The sequence below is a fragment of the Galleria mellonella genome, unplaced genomic scaffold, assembly GCF_026898425.1.
Source record: "Galleria mellonella isolate WM207_F2 unplaced genomic scaffold, CSIRO_AGI_GalMel_v1 utg172, whole genome shotgun sequence".
NCBI classification, from domain to species: Eukaryota; Metazoa; Arthropoda; class Insecta; order Lepidoptera; family Pyralidae; genus Galleria; species Galleria mellonella.
In genome coordinates this window covers 1314920-1336214 of record NW_026442015.1, presented here as the reverse complement: position 1 = coordinate 1336214, position 21295 = coordinate 1314920, and the positions used below count along the sequence as shown (strand labels likewise).

The 21295-nt window shown below is 32.6% G+C and overlaps 1 protein-coding gene across 1 annotated transcript in view; it reads right to left on the bottom strand.

Annotated features, from left to right (window-relative positions):
- LOC113514235 (uncharacterized) overlaps window positions 1-20793 on the bottom strand; it is a 31140-nt gene extending 10347 nt beyond the window's left edge. Inside the window, exons 1-3 of the mRNA XM_026898261.3 lie at window positions 19484-20793; window positions 11839-11944; window positions 1809-1984 (exon numbers count right to left, since the gene is read on the bottom strand). Of these exons, the coding sequence (XP_026754062.2) occupies window positions 1809-1984; window positions 11839-11944; window positions 19484-20613 (1412 nt within the window). The 5' untranslated portion in view covers window positions 20614-20793. The remainder of the gene's footprint in view (window positions 1-1808; window positions 1985-11838; window positions 11945-19483) is intronic.
- Between the last annotated feature and the right edge of the window lie 502 nt (window positions 20794-21295).

The window sequence follows — 21295 nt, the reverse complement described above, 5'->3', positions numbered from 1 at the left end:
TTTGGTCTTATGGCAATCACGGGAAAAGAAATGGTGACCCATTATATGCCGGGACCACACTGCGAACTTACTTCTATTGTCAGTTTCATTAGAACTAAAGGAAAAAGTAGCCAAGGTTTATTTGAATAATCACAGAAACACTAAACGAATTTAGTAACAAATCGAAACATACAATTAAATCGTTGATTTTTAGTTTCTTCTTTCTATATTGTATATCTGCAGACTGCCTCATAGTCGAGCCAAATAATTAATTAATAAACTATTAACATTTTTATTTAATTCTATTGAAAAAGACGACAGGAACGGTTTATTTCTGCTACAAAACTGCTATGTTTTCATTAGTGAATTTTGGATTAGTGAAGGCTAGGTAGAATATGACAGTGAAAATAGTAAGCACAAGTACAATAATCCCTAAATTCTTAACTCTATTTATTTTATTGCTTTTATTTACATAATAAATATAATAGTCACGAAAGACCATAACTATTTATAAACCTATAGGTTTGAACGGTGTGGACTGCCGTTCGGTGAGCGTGGACTGTGGGGGCGTTGGTTCAGGCTGGAGTGAAACACAGCGATTACTATTCTGAAGCCTCCGGTACCGTCTGAAGAGAGTATTTTTCCTTCTTGTCCTATTTCTTCTCGAGTGTAGTGCGTCGCTGCTCGGAAGCGAATGCCGCTCGACGGGAGGCGGCCTATCTTTATACCCGCCCGCTCGCACGATAACATTTCTAACTTGCGTTAGCGAATCTGTGCGAGCGGGACGGGGCGAGAGTGAACGAGACGCGTGTCTCTTCAGATCGGTACCCTATAGCGTCTATTTATTTATCACAATTTACAATTTCTTATTTGTTTTTACAATTTCTATTTCTATTCGCAGGTAATAATAACGACACGTAATGAATGCTTTATTTGACTTACACTATAGGTATCTTAAATCTATGTAAAATCTATATAAAATAACAGTATACAAAAACGATTAAAACTAGGGACTTAACAACTATAAATTACGATTACATATATACAAATAATGTCGCGAACAAGGTTTCAAATTTTATCACTGGCTGGCTGTAATAAACACTACAAACGCAGTCACAATGCACCAATAATCAATCAAACGTACCGCGAACAATGTGTCGTCTCGTTTTGCTGTTGCGAATCTCATATTGCGGGAAAGAGACAAGACGATTGCCGTTCCGTTTTACGTATCCGCGGTATAGAACTAGTAAGAGACTTGCAACTATCGATAATTTTCACGGAAAATAAGTCTTCAGAAGAATATAATTTTCTTTATTCAAATTCAAAAATTAAAACATTTAATCACCTTTTTTAGCGATCTAAGAACAGTAATATTCGTGAGTTATTATGAGTATTTTTGTATTTTCTATGATGATTTTGACGGTGATCATGTTACGCGATGGTTACCACTTTTCAGCATATGGATAAATAACCTGTTTTCCATTCCCAACTATGAAAAAAATTACATGACTTGTATGAAGTAATACTTTGTGTTTCTGCCGTAAAAGACAATGCGTTGGTTGGGTCAATATATGTGATAACAGTTAGAGATAAAAAAAGGACGTGTAACGTACGACACCTCAATCCTTATGAGTATCAATGTAATGTATCACAGGACTGTGGTCTCAATCGCGAGAACAGAGTCCATCACGCCGTGGACGTTGGGTAGTACATTGTGTTATGTAATTTAATGATATTGCTTACATCCATATACCAATATCATTATTTTCCTTCAATCGGCAGTTAGCTTGTTTATTAACTACCCTCATATAACATATGAAAAAACTTACATAGGATTTGATTGACAATAATTGATAATCGCTCTCAAGTGATCAGATTTCTCTTCAGCGGCGAGATGGATGCAGGTTCGATCCTCGGAATCGGCAACGAGAGGATCGGCCCCAAAGCGGAGCAGCATAGCTGTGCATTCTGGAAATGGCCGGTACAGCGACAGTTGTAGAGCAGTCTGTAAAGAAATCAGTTGACTTTAACAAAAAACTAAGTAAAATAAAGATTTATTTACTCATAGCGTAAATAATTAAAAACAGTCTGATGGCCTTTCTGATGGAAAGTGATAAGTGTAGTCTATAAATATGACATCATAGAATACCAGCTCCCCATTTTACCCAATGCGTTGGAATTTCCGAGGACTAATCCGCACTCTGTAATTTCATGGTTTTACCCTACCCTTCGAAGAAAAACATTTTTATACAAAGTTTTTCTTTGGTGTATTTTTATGAACTCAGAACCTATTGTTTCTTTATATTTGTTTCTGTAGAATAGAAAAAAATAGATAATTTAATTTAAAAATATGTACAAAAAAACTACGACGAGAAAATCTTACAAAAATCATAAATACAGAGACATAATTAAATAGTTCCCAAAATATTATATTATACCATACTTTTTTTTCTATATATGTATACATCAGCCATACAAATAAAGTCTGATAGATATTTTACAAGTCGATACGTGATTCATAAGAATTGAATGAACAATTTTATATACGACGGATATTCGCCACACATTTCTGAGAATGACTGTATGTATTCCTCCTTATTTATAAAATCGTCAAACTATGGAAGGTTCTTTATTTCTACTTAAATTCTTAATATGAAAGAGGCACAAGAAATTAAAAATTTATAATCAGATAAGAATTTTCCGAACCGTTTAACTAAAAAATCTGTTTTATTGTATGAACAATAAGACAAACTAAGTTTAGATAACGTAGTAATACTACAGGAGTCGATTCTAAAATGTCTTAATACCTTAGTCTATATCTAGGAAGAAAATTATTAACAGTAACGGGTATCTCCATCCATAACATCCATCGCTAACAATATGAAAACAGCTGAAACCATCGTAGTTATTGCCTTATGAATTCGCCACAATAACGTAAGTGACCGTATAAATCTATTACGCAGTCGGGGTTACCATTTCATTTTAAAATATATCCATTTAAAAATCCTATCTCTAAAATTTATATTTTAAATATAAACTATTTCAATAAAACTAATAAAAAGGTAACAAATTTTTGTAGATATTATCAAACAAGAAAAAACTAAAAAATAAGAGAAACAAGAAAAGAAATAAGTAACAAGTCTAAATATGTAATAATCTTTAAATTATACATTTAACTGTCATATGACCGAGTCAATTATTCGTTTGTTACAATTTTCATTACGTTTTATTGAAACAAACTGTAGATAGTTTAGCAAAGTATTATAAATCTAACACAAATTTATTTTTATTAATTACAGTTTTTAATTTTACTATTAATATAAGAGAATTGCACCTGAGAATCAACGTCAACCCCATTATCTCTGATTCACATTCTTCAATATTCATTTTTAAGTGATTCATATTTTCCCGCAAAACAGTGTTTCATCATTGCAATAATTGCAAAATATAATGGCTTGTTCATATAAATAAAATATGTTGGCTTCGTTTAAAGGACAAGTCAAATCACATTTTCTTTCACTGTAGTTACTCTTTTCCACTCCTTTGTAATTTTTGGACTAGATTTGTCATATTTCCTTGTGTGTGCTATGTATGTATTTATATGTGTATGTTTATGTATTTTGTATGTATGTTATATGTGTATATGTATGTATATATATATGTATGTATGTATGTGTATGTGTATGTGTATGTATGTATGTATATATATTGTTATAGTAAGTAGTTTAATAAATTATATGTATTTGATATTTTTGTGCATTACATGTTTTTGTATTTTGTGCACGAAAATTGTTGATTCACTCTTGCGCCACCTGCCCTTTTCTATCTGTTCTCCCTTAACTAAAGGTTGTCTGTAAGAGATTGCCCTAGTGATAAGACCGCCTTTTGTACCTTTATGTGTATATTTCAATCTGTATTTATGTTACTGTATTTCATTTGAATTATTCACTTGTCATTGTATATTTTTATTTATGGTGCAATAAAGAGTTAAATAATAATAATAATAATATTGTAACTATTATATTCACAACTTTCTTGTTCACCAAACTATGTAAATATATGAAAATATAAATGTGACGGACTTTAAAAAATATATTCCAGTAACATGCAAAAAGGACATAGTTCATTCTTTATAACTTAAAAAGTTTGTCCTCTAGATGTTCTTTCGACTCGACATGTCATTCTCTCAGTAGAAATACTCTTTAGAGACCATGATAATCCTCACCTATCATCCTTCATTGATGCCCTGCTAGAGTATATCCACAGCGAAGATAATGTTACTACTCTATTTATCATCAATTATTTAGCCCAGGATGTTATCCATATTTATATAGAAGTTACAATGGTTTGCATCTTGTCTGCTTATTTGCTATTTCATAATTAAAAAAAAATTAAGCGATAAAAATTTAACATTTAAAAGAGCATGAAGATGTCATCATCTTCATGCGTAATACAAGAATAATCTGCTTTGAGAAAAAATTGCATCTATTGTATAGTGACAAAAATTAAGAAGTATAAAACCAACAATATCCCCATCGATTGCATCAAAATCTACCTGGAAAAAAATCAGATATTACAGGGATTTGTAAAATATAAAATCAATCTAGATATGTGTCACAGCAGGGTGATTGATATCAGCGAAGATTATTTATTAAAGGTACTACCCCTAATCTATGTTTAATGATAACAATTATTGGTAGCATTATACTGCTATTGTTATTTATCTATATATGTAAATAAAAATAAAATTAAATTTGTTGATAAATGTATAACTTGCGAAGGCCAAGACCATTTTGGTGTCTTTTTCTTTCTATCTGTCAAATATATAAAGCGGTCAGGTGCGAGTTACACTTGCACGCCGAGGGTCGTGTACATACTCGTAAACATGAAATAAAATTACCATAATTCAATTTCTTGTATAAAATAAACACTTAACAATTATTACTTCTGGATATAATTGGATTGGATTTGTGCCATAATTGTGCTTAGAAATTAGACCTCAAAACTAAGTTGTGTTAAGAAAAACTAAGAAAAAATCTTGGTTTTTCTGATAATGGACCAATAACATAGTGATATCAAATTTCAAATCGATAGCATTAGTAGCTGCTGGGATATAGCGCTGTGATAGGCGTACGAACTGACCGAAGAAGTCGCACCATAAAGATTTCCTTTGTACATTTTGGTATGGAACCCTAAAAACAATGGTTAACGAGTAATAAATGTCATATAATTCATAAATAATTATAACAATTAAAATAAAAATTTTTGAGAACAGAATTTTGAATTATTCATAACGCAAATAATTGTGTCACGATTAAAATAACATTTTTTGAGAACAGAATTTTGAATGATTAATATATTCATAACCCAAATGGTCTTTCCTCGTCTAATCTCAATTTCCTTGAAATTTAATCTGTACTTATACTCGTAAACAATCGTAGGTTTATTCGATGGGTGTGTAATTTTTTTTATCTAGAAATTTAAACGGGAATTCCAGTTCATATTGAAAAAATAAAATGCTTTATTTGCACCAACATTACGTACATATGCATATAACTTTATAGTATAAGTATAACAAGGCGGCCTTATTACTGAAAGCAATTACGATACATACTTTCTGGAATATTTCATTAAAAATATGGAAATAAATATATTTAGAATAACGTTTATCTACAATCAATACTACTATCTGTCTGTAGATAGAGACGAGAGACTAGAAAAAATAAAGACATCATAGATGATGACTTTATTCGGGAATTCCATGACGACACAATGTTTAAAAAGTTAACAACATTTATCTTTTTTTTTATGCAACTTAGTATGGCAAAACAAGCTAACGGAAAACCTTTCCTCATGGAAAATGGTAACCGTCGCCTTTAGACATGAACAATACTATGAACATAACAGAATATACTGTGTACCCTATGATACCCTTCATGCGTTGCTAATCTTGAGGACTAAGGTGTTATGCCTGTACCATGTAATTTATCCCACATAGAGCAATGAAATTAAATATTTTTTTTTTATACCACAAAGGTGGCAACAGCAGCATTCGAATGGACAGAGATACCCAAGCAGATGACTTTTGTACAAAGTGAGACTTGTACAATTCGAGCGGGATCCCGCTGTAACTGTAAACTTATCGCAAATTTTCAAAAAACAAAGGACTTCAAGATTGCAAACTCTAGTACCTATACCTATAACACGAATGGTATTGGGAGGAATACAGTATAATACATCACTCTTAAAAAATAAGAACTAATATAAAATTCTATTTCAAGCCTGGCCAGCAATGTTTATATTTATCATCATCACTGCTAGGGTTGTTGTGAATGAAATGGCAATAACCTAGATTCATTCTATTAACAGCTACCTACCTTATTAACCTTGCAATGGTATATCGTCATTATAATGAAATCACCACTATAAGAATGGCGATCTGACGTAAGCAACATGACGAACTAAATTTTTTTTATAACACGGGAGCAAACAAGCATGCAATTAAACTGATGGTGATTACCGCCACCTATGAGCACCCGTTTTTTGGAACCTATCTATACTAAGTAAATATATAATTATATTAACTCTAGGCGTCATTGAAGTTATTGTCTCTTTAAAATCTGACTGATTGATAACACAAATTTTTAAAAGTACAGATAATTTAACACGGAACAAACTTGAATCCGATGTATCATTGTATCATAATGGAGCTATTTTACCAACATTGATTAGGTATAGGTACGATTAGTTAGATGGAAATATGACGAGTTATGGAAGTTATTGTCCACACTGTTCTTCTTTATCTATTTAGCTCCCTTAAATAAGTGGCTTTTTTCGTACGAATACTAGCACTAGACCAATATGCAGATAATTCTATCAGATAAGTCTATATTTTAAAGAGAAAAGATTCGATTTTTTTTGTTCGTTTGTAATTAATAAATTCAATAACGATTTAACCTAAATTATTTAACGAGTAACATAGGCTAACATATTATAAAAAAAAAGTAACGATCCCTACGAAAATTACAATATGATTCAAAATATTAAATATTTGCCTATTAAAGCTAATATAAAATACTAATTTATCTTTCTATTTATCTACCCGTGCAAAGTCGGAGCCGATCACTTGTAAGTATGTAAATTGGACTCTTCCGCGCTTAGCCTCTTATTTGGGCCGTTGTGCGTATGAGTCGTGGCTAGTACAGCCAACCCAGCTCCGTCCACAAGCACAGAAGCTTCCTAGGATCTTCACAGGCCTCACGGAGCGACCCAGGCGTTCAGAGGATTTCTAAACGTTGATCGGCCATAGCTTCACATTCCAGGATTACGTGAGTAATCGTTTCTTCGGCGTCGAAACAGTCTCAACATAGAGGGCTTTGGTTTTGTATGTCAGCAGATCGATGACGAATCCATATTCGAAATTGTGAGAACGGAAGAGAAAGAAGTTGATACGGGCCTATCACCCTCGTTCCTGAACCTCTTCTAGCTAGTTCGTCTGCGGTATCGTTACCATAAGATCCACTGTGCCCTCTTATCCAGTGATCGGTGGCATTCAATTATTAATTTGTTGTTTGTCTTGTTGTTTGGTAGTGCTTTTAGTACTGCTGCGCTGTCAGATAAGAATCTAATGCCAATACCATTTATTACTAGCTTATGTACAACTGTAGCAGCATCATTTATTGCAACACATTTGCATTAGAATATTGAGCTGTGTACGCCAAGCGGTGTGCATGTTTATATTAAGATAACATTAGTATTATAAAGTGGTAAATAAATTGGATGGAAATGACAAATATGACTTCTAACATCAGCTTACGATTTAGTTTACTATCACTACCAAAAAAATTCGCTCATAAAATCTGCGTAAAGAGTTTAGATTATATTAGATTTTTTTTTATACAACTTAGAATGGCAAACAAGCTGACGGTCCACCTGATGGAAAGTGGTAACTGTCGCCTATAGACATGAGCAGTAGCATGGACATAACAGAGTATACTGTTTCGCCCATGATACCTCCCATGCGTTGCCAGTCCTGAGGACTCAGGTGTTATTCCTCTGTACCCAGTAAATTTACGCCATACAACATCAAGCCTCAAAAACGCGTCAACTTTTTGTCAGCTAATTGTCAAATTAGCTGACTCGTTTTTTATTAACGTTCTATACTCTTACGCATACAATGTATCTTGGCGTATCCATATTTAATTATTTAATAAATAAAATGAGTTTTTGCGCATTAAAAGTGAAGAATTTATAAGACAAAATAAATATAGAAGTTCTAAAGGAATCACTCATAACTATTTATCACGCAAAATTGTATGAAAAAGTTGACCCACTTTTCTCGAAGCATTTGTATGGAGACTATCTATATAATCTAAGGAGTAACGCTTCATTCCGCATTATATCACCATATGTATGAACGTCATACGACCTTCTATAAATACGTACTAGCGGCCGGACCGCCTTCAGTCAGGTAAAATTATTTTTTTAGTCCATATTACGCACAAAGTGGTTATATTGTAAGAAAAAAAAACAAGAGATGTCTGCATTTGATATGTTATACCTGAGGAGTTGGGATCTAGACCTCAGAAATACAATGCAATGGATTTTTTTTTTTCATACATCATTAATATACATATAGCTGCTGCTTGGAGGGAAGGAATTGTTAGTAATGGGGTCTAACTGAGCCGTTGCTAGCAATACACCCTATCAGGTCGACCTTCACGTGGTTCCCCCTGGAAACCATCATGGTTAATTCTAATGGAATGCGTCACGATGGGCTAACTGACCTGCTTTCATCGTCACCTATCATCCCTCACTGGTGCCTTGACAGCGTATACTGATAGCGCAGGCGGGGTACTATTCCATTATCAGACAAAAAAAAATAGCTGCTGCTACAAAATTAATATGGGACAACATGTATTCGTAAATCTAAATCGTAGAGAACGTAATCGCGTAACACACACACGTGTGTGTATATATATAAATTGAGAACCTCCTCGCTTAAAAATTTTATATCATTGGCAATAAAGAATATATGTATATAGTGTGCCAATCAAGGCACCTCAATCGCTCGTGCTTTGCAATAAGAAAATGCAATAGATATCATAATTTTCACATTGCTTACATATGATGAGCGATTTTAATCAAGTTCAGAAATAAATTTTTCATAAAATAAGATTTTTACAATTTTTAAGCTGAATTACATGATTATTTTAGCACATTAAAAGTATTTACTTACGTCAATAATAAAATTAATGTCATACTATTGCTATTAGTTATTGTAGTACAAATTGTTAAAAGATAAATTATACAAACACACGCACATTGGGTGATTGATAAATGCACTATTCGCTTTGTTTACATGCACTGCACAAATAAAATACTGCGTATATTGTGTTGTCAAATGTCAGTCGTGATTGTGACGCATTTATGTTACAATAAACAATATATTACGTATTTAAGCAAATGGCACATATTAGAATTTCAAAAGGAAAAACTTTTCCATTCGTTTACATTTTTTATCTGTGGACGCGATTACGTCGAATTCTCAATCGATTTTGATGATTTCTTCTGCAATTGATTGCGTTTACTTCCACGTTGATCCCATAATATTTTAAGACGACTAAAGCCGCTATTCTTCTGCTCATTACGATGCAAAATCTACTAGTAGACACACGATTTCTAATTTCAAATGTTTTGAATCTAATATGTATATGTAACATCTTATCGTGCGATGCTCCGTAATATACTTTATCTGAATGTATATTTATATAAATAATTATGTTATCTTTATTAAGAATTAAGAGTTTAATGTGTGAGTGTAGTAAGTAATTGTGATAATATGATAACAAAGAAATTAATGCCCGAAAAAGACCTGTGAAATTCCACACATAGAATCTGTGCAGCCGAAATAGGCACAACGCCTTCAATATAGCTAAGGTACATATTTAAGAATGTACTTATACACAATTGATTACTAAAATAGCAATGCTACAAATGAGTATCTGTCTATAGCTAAACACACACAATGTATATACGATCATAACAAAATAATGTAGGAAGTAAGCCCTCAAAGGTGAACCAACCTTTTTGATTATAAAAAAAAAATATTTTTTATGAATATTTAAATTAAAAATACTAAAAATACAATTGTGTTTAAATAGATTAAATGTAAAAAAAAAAATGAGAAATACGGAACGAAAGTACATGTTTGATGTAGGATGCCCAACGTCAGTCATTCAAACGAAAAAATGATAGATTTTAATTACAATTGTAAATATTTGGGAAACTAGGTACTTATATATGATTCTCAAGTATAATCCATTGATTGATATGTTTTTATCAGAACTGATAGGCGCAAAAAAGATAATTATAAGAACTACCAATAAAATTATCCTATATCGAAAGTAACCTTAGTTTCGATTCCGAAATATTGGGAATGACTATAATACGAAAAAAGCAGAAATTTCCAATACGAAATAAGTAATAAGGAGAAAATTATCTCCGAAAATAAATAATTGTGTTCCAAAAAAAAAAGCAAACTATCCGATATATCCAACATACTGTCCTTCTTTCATATTCAATTACAATTACAATTAAATTTTCGCAATAAATGTGTCCTTTTTCTTACGAATTCCCGAATCTTTTTAAACTCCTTTTTCTACTTGCAATGAGACCTCCATACTTATTATCAGGCCGACTTCAATTTTGGCAAAATTTGTAATTTTGATTTATAAAACTTTATTGAACCGATTGTTATTTTATTAAAAATTTCTATGGGCCCAATCTGTAAGTAAATTTTTCTAATAATAAATTATTTCTTTCTTTCAGATAGAAAAATAATTTTTCAAATTGGTTTACAACTGACAGTTACAAAATACGACGGAATTCAGAATCTGCTTCTTTCTGAAATCAGTTGAAAAGTCGAATTTAACAGACAAAATGTGGATAATTTTCTCGGTCATAATACAACCCACTACACACTACATTTGTGTGATTAATGTGATTTATCATACCTCGCACACCAGAAATAAAAAGTGCGATTACAAATTCCCATGGAACGAAAATAATCTCACAAAGTTACGCGAGAATTCTAGAAAACTATAAAACTTACTACTATACATTTCATTCGTAACAAAACACAATAATGAACTAATGAATGAGTATTTCAGGCTTCTGTGAAGATAGCGTTTGGGAGCTCCTAATAGAATATGGCGACTAGAAGAAGTAGGAGGAAGGTTAACTCTTCCGAATCCCACTGTAACGATTTTAGTACCACAGTACGATATATACGAATGAATGACGATATTAAAATATTAATAGTTTACATATTTAGCTCATTAAAAGTGATTAATATGATATTATACGAGTATTATATATGTAAACGTTCACACTAGATTGATAACCTGAAGCGAACACCAAGCGCAATGACAAGCATTGGTCGGTGTTAGCACACCCCTATCATAACTGTTATATTATTAGCGTCTGGAGCCATATTTCAACAACGTTTTAAATTTATTTATTTATTTTACACTTTATTGTATGTATATATATATATATATATATTTAATACCACTCATACAACATAAGAGAATGACGAAAGAAAATGAAGAGAGAACACAGGAAAATACTAAAAGGAGAGAGTAGGATTACCGAGGTTTTAATGAAAATTAGTTATTACACGAACTTACCCAAGTGAAGTTTTATCACAATTATATGAAGCGCGAAGTATAATTAAGCATTTTTAGACCTCATCCAACGTGACGGATAGAAGGGTGAAAAGAATTGTTAGTAATGAAGACTAGCAACTCAACAAATGTCTGGCTTAACTATAAAAACTCATTAAAACAAATTACGTACCATATTTTCAGCTGTAACGTCAACGGATTCCTGCCTCATCTTAAGGGCTAAGCATTGTCTTCTTACTAAATCTACGTCGCCGTTCTGAACAGCTAAATGTAGAGGCCTGTAAAAATTAAATACATTATTACTTGTCACTTCCGCATCACAATTTTTTTTTTAATTTTATACCATATTTGAAATCTAAAGAAGGCTCTTTAGTAGTAGTAAAATGAGTAGAAGCTTAGGCAAGCTACTACTAATTTTTTTCGTATCTTTCCTGTTTTTTAAAAGTAATGAAATACAAAGAATCAGTAACAGTATTATTTTTAGAATGATTAAAATTATAAGACAACATTAATGTATAATTTCTTTATAATAAATAGGAATTTTCATAAATTGTTTTACAAAGGTGGTAACAGAATTTAATTTTTAATACCTACGTACACTCCAACTAATATACAATATTATTGTAATATAATTTTCGCTGTCTATAAAATCTAGCGATAAGAATAAAATTCTAAGCTTATATTAATACAGTTATAAAACATTTTTTTTTTCTAACTAAGTAATTGTAGTCTCTTTTACTTCAATTTTAATCGTAGATTATGAAAGGTTAATAAATTGCCCTATTGTTGGCAGTATGCCAACAATAGGGAAATTTAGAAGATATAGAAGAATATCGAGAAATAGAAGATAGTCTTTAATTCGAATAATATTAATTTAATGACGATTAGACGAACAGTTAAGACAATAAGACGTAACAAATCAAGAAACAAACCTACATGTCTAAGTCTCGCATAATTATTGGGGAATAATTTTACATGTGTAAAATATGATATAGTTAAATATTCGTCTGGCGTGGTGATGGTACATATCGTTGTCGTGCCAAGCGGACATGTATCAAATCGAGTTCAATGTCCTGGGGCCCCCTGTTACCACCGCTGCCGCGCCTACAATTTGCGCCGTGTACGCACATAGCCTAAAAGTAAATTCATGAAATGAGATGTAGCTTTTTATTGGATGAAAATAAAGAATTTATACCAGTGAGAGACGATAGATTCACCAGCACTGGCATATTTAAGTTTCTCTCTTTACTTGGGTCCTGGGGTTAGCAAACGATTTTGGAGTGGGCATAGGAGAAGCGGTCGTCTCTATTTTACGTCTATCATCATCATTATCTTTATCATCATCATATCAGCTTTTAATTGTCCATTGCTGAACATGAGCCTCCCTCTTGGGGGGTTTTGCCATTAGTTACCACGCACGGCAGGCGGTTTTTTTTTAATGGATGACAATGGAATGGTAGCCCCACACGCGCTATCAGTATACACCTGCGGAACACCAGTGAAGGATGATAGGTGAAGATAAAGCAGGTCAGTTAGCCCATCGTGACGAATTCAACAAAAATTGTTCACGATGGTTTTCAGGGGGAACCACGTGGAGGTTAATATATGCCTATGTTCACCAGTAATTAATCAAGATGGTTTCAAGGAGAACTATATGGAGGTCGACCTATATCGATGGGGGGAAGAGATTTTTAGTAATGCGTCCTATCAGTCCCATTGCTAGGGATATACCCTGTCAGGTTGCCCTCCACGTGATTCCCCTTGGAAACCATCGTGCTGAATTCCAGGTATATTCATCACAGTGGGCTAACTGACTTGCCCTTTTATCCTCACCTATCATCCCTCACTGTTGCCCCGCCAGCGTATACCGTTAGCGCAGGCGGGGTTACCATTCCATTATCATCCATTAAAAAAAACCTATATCGAGGAGATATACTTATTATCAACAGTGAAGACTGGAGTTATTACTAATAACATAAGCCACCCCGCCGTATGGGTAAGTCGACGATACGATCCTTCTTTTCGGTTGTAGAACAATGAACATCGATTAATTGTCTGAGAGACACGATAAGGCCCGTTTAGACAAGGTATAATTGAGATATATTTTTAATACCTACCTACAGCACGAGCATCGGGGAACTCCCAAAAGTCAAAGGAATTACAAGATTAAGCGATTATATTTATAATATTCAAGAACTTCTCACATTTGTTCCGTTTTAGGATTGCGTAATGGTACGATTCATAAGGAACCATTATTTTAGATTTAATCTTATTAATTTATTACCTATTTAATTATAACGTCGCCAAAATAGCGCAGTGTAAGAAATAAGAAGTCATCTAACATCATTCAAATACGCCTAATATCTCTGTATATATTCAAAGTTTTGGAATCTAAGTAACGTCTGTCCCACACAAAGTTTAAGCTATAGGCAGACATATCTAAAAGTACATACGCGCATTTTTAAAGGTCCATAGTTATTATAAAAGTAAATGTGAGTTTGTAATAACGTTTGGATATTGAGATATGTTTAAACAATTGAACAAATTTAAATGAAATTTAGTATATTGATAGTTTATATTTTAACTTAACACATAGGAGCTTTATACACTGATACGTGGACAAAGTCGCAGGAAACAACTAATAACAAAATAAAAAAAAAAACAAATATATCTATGAAACCGTTCCTTGAATTTTGCAGTTTCGTCATAAAGATAAAGACGTTAATTAAGAAACTAGCGGCCCCTCCCGGCGTCGCACGGGTGGACAATTTTACATTTTAAAAAGTGGTCATTAAGGCTGCATACGCGACGGAAGCTTAAAAATGGAGTAAATTCTCCCGTTTTCCCAACATTTCCCTTCACTGCTCTGCTCCTATTAATCGTAGCGTGATGAAAAGTATACTATAACCTACCCAGGAGTATGAAGAATAATTGTACCAAGTTTCGTTAAAATCCGTCGAGTAGTTTTTGTTTCTATAACGAACATATAGATAGACAGACAGACAGACAAAAAATTTACTGATTGCATTTTTGGCATCAGTATCGATCACTAATCACCCCCTGATAGTTATTTTGGAAATATATTTCATGTACAGAATTGACCTCTCTACAGATTTATTATAAGTATAGATATAGATAGATGAAAACAACTATTCAATCAAGAGAAACACAAATAAAGCAGGCATATCACCAAAAGAAATGTTTCACTAAGGAAAATCTTCATTTACATGCAGTAAAAAAAAGTAAACTAATGTGACAATAGTGAGAGGTATGTTGACACGTGAAATTTTTAATTGGTCAATTTTATGTTTCTGAATGAAATTAAACATAATTCTATCGTGTGTATATATATACACAGAATTACTACTCGTATATATGTTAAAATCATACAACGTTTGATGGTTCAATATTCAACAAAGAATATTTATGCTTCCATCGAAATGGGCAAGGGAAATTAAAAAAAAATCCGTATTAATATAGTGTTTGTTACCTGTAATCTTCAAGAAATATGATAAAAGACGTAGCATTTAATATAAACAAGAAACATCTTCAAAAGAAGTTATTAGATAATTATAGTAGTCTGGGAATTCCCTATATGTATGTATTCCCTACAGGTACATCAGTAAAAGTGACAAAGTTACTTGAATAGGGGAAAATGGTTAGTGAATTAATAAAAGGAAAAATGTTAACAAAACACATATCTAATGTGACTAATGGATTCCCTATAAATATTGTATGTATGTGAGTAATATTATTAATTTGTTTATACCGGAAGTGTGATAGGTATTTCAAATACGCATAAGGGGGATGGATAAATAGGTTATACTCGTATTTCCAACAGAGCAACAAAGAGATATGAAAGTGGCAGATGCAAGAGATATGTAACAATAATTATCAATAAAATATTTATCTGCTTTTACTCCGGAGCACAGGAACATTATTTTAAATCTGCCTGCACCCCGGAATGGAAAAATGCTCGTAGATTTTTTTGATTTGATTTAAAATTTTATTAATTTATTTTATATTATTAATTGTAATTGAGTTTTTGCCCGGTTTTCTTGGCTGAAAATGCGTTCCGAATGGATGTTAATGTAAAAAGAATGACTATGCAAAAATGTTAGAATCTAAGTTTTCCTTCCTTTTTTTTTCTTTCTTTCTTTCATTTATTTAATACTGTAATCAAAGAAATCCACATGTATATTGATTTAGCAACATTAACAACTGACACTGTAATAATAGCTATGATTTCGAATCCCGTCGGATCGGACTGTCAACCCTTAGGATTCCATAATGTAGTACCATATCATAAAATACATTTAATACTGTAGTATAGACAAGTAATGAGATTTACAGGAGGCATTTTTAAAGATAAATAAAATGTCAATCAATGATAACCGTCGCCTATAGACTTGGATGGCAACATAGCCATCACAGAATACACTGTTTTGATCATAGTATCCCTCATTTGTTCCGAAGACTAAGGCTATAATATCTCCGTACCCCGTATTTTCACTACCATTCATGAATATCCCATTCTTTAAACAAAAACACAACCATGCAAATAAAACTGCTTCCCAGCAGAAGAACGAGTAGGGCCCCAAGTAGTTTTGGACATAGTCTTTGAAGATTCTATACATATAATTTACCGATATTTTTTTTATATATATTTTTTTTTTTTTTTTACAACACAGGGGGCAAACGAGCATGCGGCTCACCTGATGGTAAGTGACTACCGCCGCCCATGATCACCCACAACACCTTCTTATAATATAAAGTCCCTTGTTACGATATTTGTTCATGCTAATTTCGGAAAGCGGTCAACCGAATTTAATGAAAATTTGTAAATATGTATTGTATATAGGATATGCGATGATGACTTGATAGTTTTTAGCCCGATAAGAAAAAATTGACCCGATAGGGGCGATAAGGCACAAAAATAATAATAAAATTGTTTATGAATAGATTCACTGCCACTTATTATAATCCATACATAGCAAAGATTCTATAGATAGACACGAAGCAGTTCACTTTAATCAGTGGCGTAACTATACCACTGTGGCAAATTCTTTTGATGGGGCCCTATCAGTAAAAAAAAAAACTTTTTAAGTAAAATAAAATACTTAGGTACAATGTAAAAAAAAAATATTTCTGAGCTCGCGGCCTCTTGAACCGGGGCCCTTTTGGGTCGGGGGCCCGTGGCATTTTGCCAGCCCTGCCACCCTATTGTTACGCCATTGACTTTAATCTTTCTTAATACGACCTACTAAGAACCAGAGAAATATGACTAGAGACTCTTGTTGATTATACATTTTTTTTTTATACAACTTAGAATGGCAAACAAGTTGACGACCCACCTGATGGTAAGTGGTAACCGTATAGACATGAGCAGTACCATGGACATAACAGAGTATACTGTTTCACCCATGATACCCCCCATGCGTTGCCATTCCTGAGGACTCAGATGTTATTCCTCTATACCCTGTAAATTCACGCCATATCCCACCCTTCAAACCGAAATACAGCCATGCAAACACAACTGCTTAACGGTTGAAACACAAATGAGACAGGAGTACCCAAGCAAACTACTTTTGTACATTTTCTCTCTGGTATGACATACAATATACATTTTAGCTATACAACGTGAAATACATAGAAATAAATTTCGAGCAATAGCAAAAAAAAAACGAAAAGACACTTCTGAGTAAAACAAAAATATAAAAGCACCTTTGGACTTTCAAAAAATATATATATAAAAACTGGTCAGAAGAGGAGAAGAAAAATGGTGATTTTTTTTCAGACGGAACAAAGATTAATCGATTTACAAATGATGGTCGCCAATGAAAATGGAAGAGGGAAAGTGAGCCAGTATGTCAAACAGATTTTCTACAGACTGTTAAACATGGTGGTGATGGTGGAGGTAATATTATGATGTGGAGATGTATATCAGCTTATGGGTTGGGTCCTATACACAGAATTGTTGGGAAAATGAATAAATATATCTAAATATTCTAAAACACAAACTAATTCATACAATGGAGAATATGCCTTATCCAATTAAAGAAATATACTTCCAACATAATAATGATCCTTTATGTATGCTTTATGGTGTGCTTTATACCACGAAAACAGCGAAGTCCTGACTCAATTCTCAAGACTTTCAGTTACTGCAGTGGCCAGCACAAAGATCTGACTTAAATCCAATTGAAAATTTTTAGTCACAAATATTCTCAATTATTATAGAGCACGGCCATCATCGTTGAATGAATTATGGATTCGAATTTAAAAGCTATAGGATCAAATTTCACTAGACTACTGTGAAAAATTAGTAAAAGGTATGAAAAATAGATTGGAAGCAGTTAAGAGAGGCTTATGGACAAAATATTAAAAAGTGTAATAATTCAGTTGTTTATTTTGGTGCAAAAGTGATTCATTGTTTTTTTTATGTTATTTTATTATTAATTTTATAATACAGTGAACAGTCTATATAAGCAACTCATTTGAACTAATTTCAATTAAAAATTTTATTATTGGGAAGTTGCTTATAAGGAAAAAAGAAATATAAAAATAATTACTGCCTGGAATTTTTTTATAAAGCTTAGAATGGCGAACGGGCTGACGGCCCACCTGATAGAAAGTGGTAACCGTCACCTATAGACATGAGCAGTACCATGGACATAACACAGTATACTATTTCGCCCATGATACCCCCTATGCATTGCCATTCCCAAGGACTCAGGTGTTATTCCTTTGTACCCTGTAAATTCACGCCATATTCTTTCCTTCAAACTGAAACACAGCCATGCAAACACAACTGCTTTATGGTTGAAAGACGAATGGGACAGAGGTACCCAAGCAAACGACTTTTGTACAAAGTCTCCCTCTGATATTAGAAATATACTCCTGGTAATAAAATATTTTTACTTAACTCTTTTACTAACTAAGCTAAGTAGAATAAATAAAATATAAAGAATTTTGCTTATAGAGAAGTTGCTTACATAGAGTGCTCACTGTATCTCAATTTAATAATGCAACATAAATACACTCTAGTAAATAGTTCTTAATATAGTTTTCAATTGAAAAATTCACTTTATTCACTATCTTTCACAAAAACTATATGGCGTGTATATATATATATATATATATATATATATATATAAATCAGACTTTCAAATATATGGTATGTTTCTCTGACAGTCTGATGTCTCACAGTTAAAGTATATTCTTTTTACAGTATCTATTAGAGTTTGCAATGTATTTATACTAATCTTCCACACATTAAGACTCGACCATTAAGTTTCCTTAGTCAGCTCTTATGACACTTACAGAAAAAGGATGGAGGTGGCAAATTTTTCACTTTATTTTGAAGCGATGTGCTTATGTACACAGTAGGTAATTTATATTGATTTATATAGATCTATAGTAAATTAATATTAATATTATAATCTGGATAAACAATATTAATGGAAAAATTACCTATGATATTTCTATATGCTATACTACTCATTTTATATTTATATTATTAATTGTCACATAATATATAAAATTTTTGTTATAAATTAATAATAATAAAATATTTTGGTTTTATTGGATAAAAATGGACTAGTTAATAGGATATGTTGGCAGGGCTGACCTGTGAAGGGTGATCAATGAGGATGAAAACAGGTCTTAATTAGGAATTAATCATGATAATTTCCAGGGGGAACCACGAGGTCGACCTGATTGAGTATATTGCTAGCAATGGAATTCTCAGTCTCCATTACTAACAATCCCTTTCCTGCTAATATTAAAATATTAGAAAATAATGTAATAACACTCACATATAACCATCTTCATCTCTATCCAAACAATGTTTCCAATCTATATATGCTTGGAGAAATAATAATTTACGTCTATGCTCAGGAGACAGAAGTTTCAATATATCTGGTGTTGCTATATGAAATTGATCCTCTGGTTTTATTGGTATTTCTATTTTTGTATTATCTAAGAGTGTAATTAATACTGGATTAATAATCATATTCCTACTCTCATTCTTAGTGCCAGATTCAATTTCAGTAAACTTTTCAATGTTTAATAACGAAAACGGATCGTCCATTAATTGTGGTAATGTATTGACAGAGAATGAAGACAAATTCCCTGTGCTAGCATTAGAATCTTCATCCAATGCCAAATGCCCAATCATAGGCAATGTCTGCTTTTCATTTGACAATATACTGTTATCCACACTAGACTTTTCATTCAAATGAAACTTATCAAAGTTCTCTGGTTTTATAACAATTTTTTTTACCATCTTATATTCCATACCATTCATATCTTCCACCACCTTGGGCTCGTCTTTCACGACGTATGGCGTCTGGTGTAGGCGCTTCACCCGTTTGCGTTTTTTCGGCTTCAATAAAATATCCATTGAAGTCTCATCTGTCTGAGACAACGTACTCACTGTGCAAGACACTTTTCTATCACTCTCACTGGCACTATCCGTCTGGCAACCAACCTCTTGCGAAGTTTTACTAACAGTCTGCAATGCTAATATGCCTCGAACTTTAAACTCTAAATTGAGAACTGAACACAGAGTACCGAACAACACGTTGTAATTATCTTGACCAATAAGTTTCACGACATTATCTGAAGATTTCACATAAGAGTCGTTCCCGTTGTGACTAACATATTTAGCAGTAGTTCGAACACTGTTCGTGGACAAATTATGATGACTCGTAATAGTAACAGAATAGTCTGTACTCTTCAGGAAATCCCCTTGCTTTGACTCGTAAATCAAATCATCTTTGTACAAATTTTGCAAGGGCGATATAGTCTTTATATTTTTTAAAATTTCACTATTTTCACTCTTTAAAACTGTCACTTTATTATTTCTTAGAAAAATATGGGGAATATGTGAAATTTTCTTTATTAACAAGGGTTTTGGGTCGTCCCCTACATTAGACGAGGACATTGTAAAAATGCTTATGTATTGATGTACTTTTAATTTGTTAAAAATTTAAGTACATATCATAAACAAATATCAATACACATATAAAAAGACGACGAATGCCAAAGAAAACTGACGTTACTCGAATATTTACAAAATAAAGTATTCAGGGTATCCCCCCATTATGTCAGAGGAGAATGGAAAAATCTAAGTATACATATTATACACTAGGCATCAGGGGACTATAGAACGGCCTCAATTACTAGTGTTGCCATAAATTAAAAGAAGATCGGTGATGATGAATATTAGAAACAGTTTATATTGTACGAGATTATGATTATTTTCCGTTTTTTCTTTTTTTATAGATGATAATGGAATGGTAAGCCCACCTGCGCTGTACGGTATACGCTGGCAGGTTTCCAGGAGAATCATGAAAGTCGATCTGCCAGGGTATATTACTAGCAATGGAAGTGGTAATTCATATAACTAATAATACCTTTCCCCCTTGTAATAATGGATATGCGCTTAGGTTTCTGTAGGGAAAGTTATATAATATATTTGCTGAGTAAAAAAGAACAGACTCAACCTTTATGAAAAGAGGTTTCACAACATATGGGGTGAAAAGATTTTGACATTTATTATCAAAACTGCTTTTCCAAATGTTACTAAATGTTATTAAACAAATGACAAAATTATGTTCTGTGTA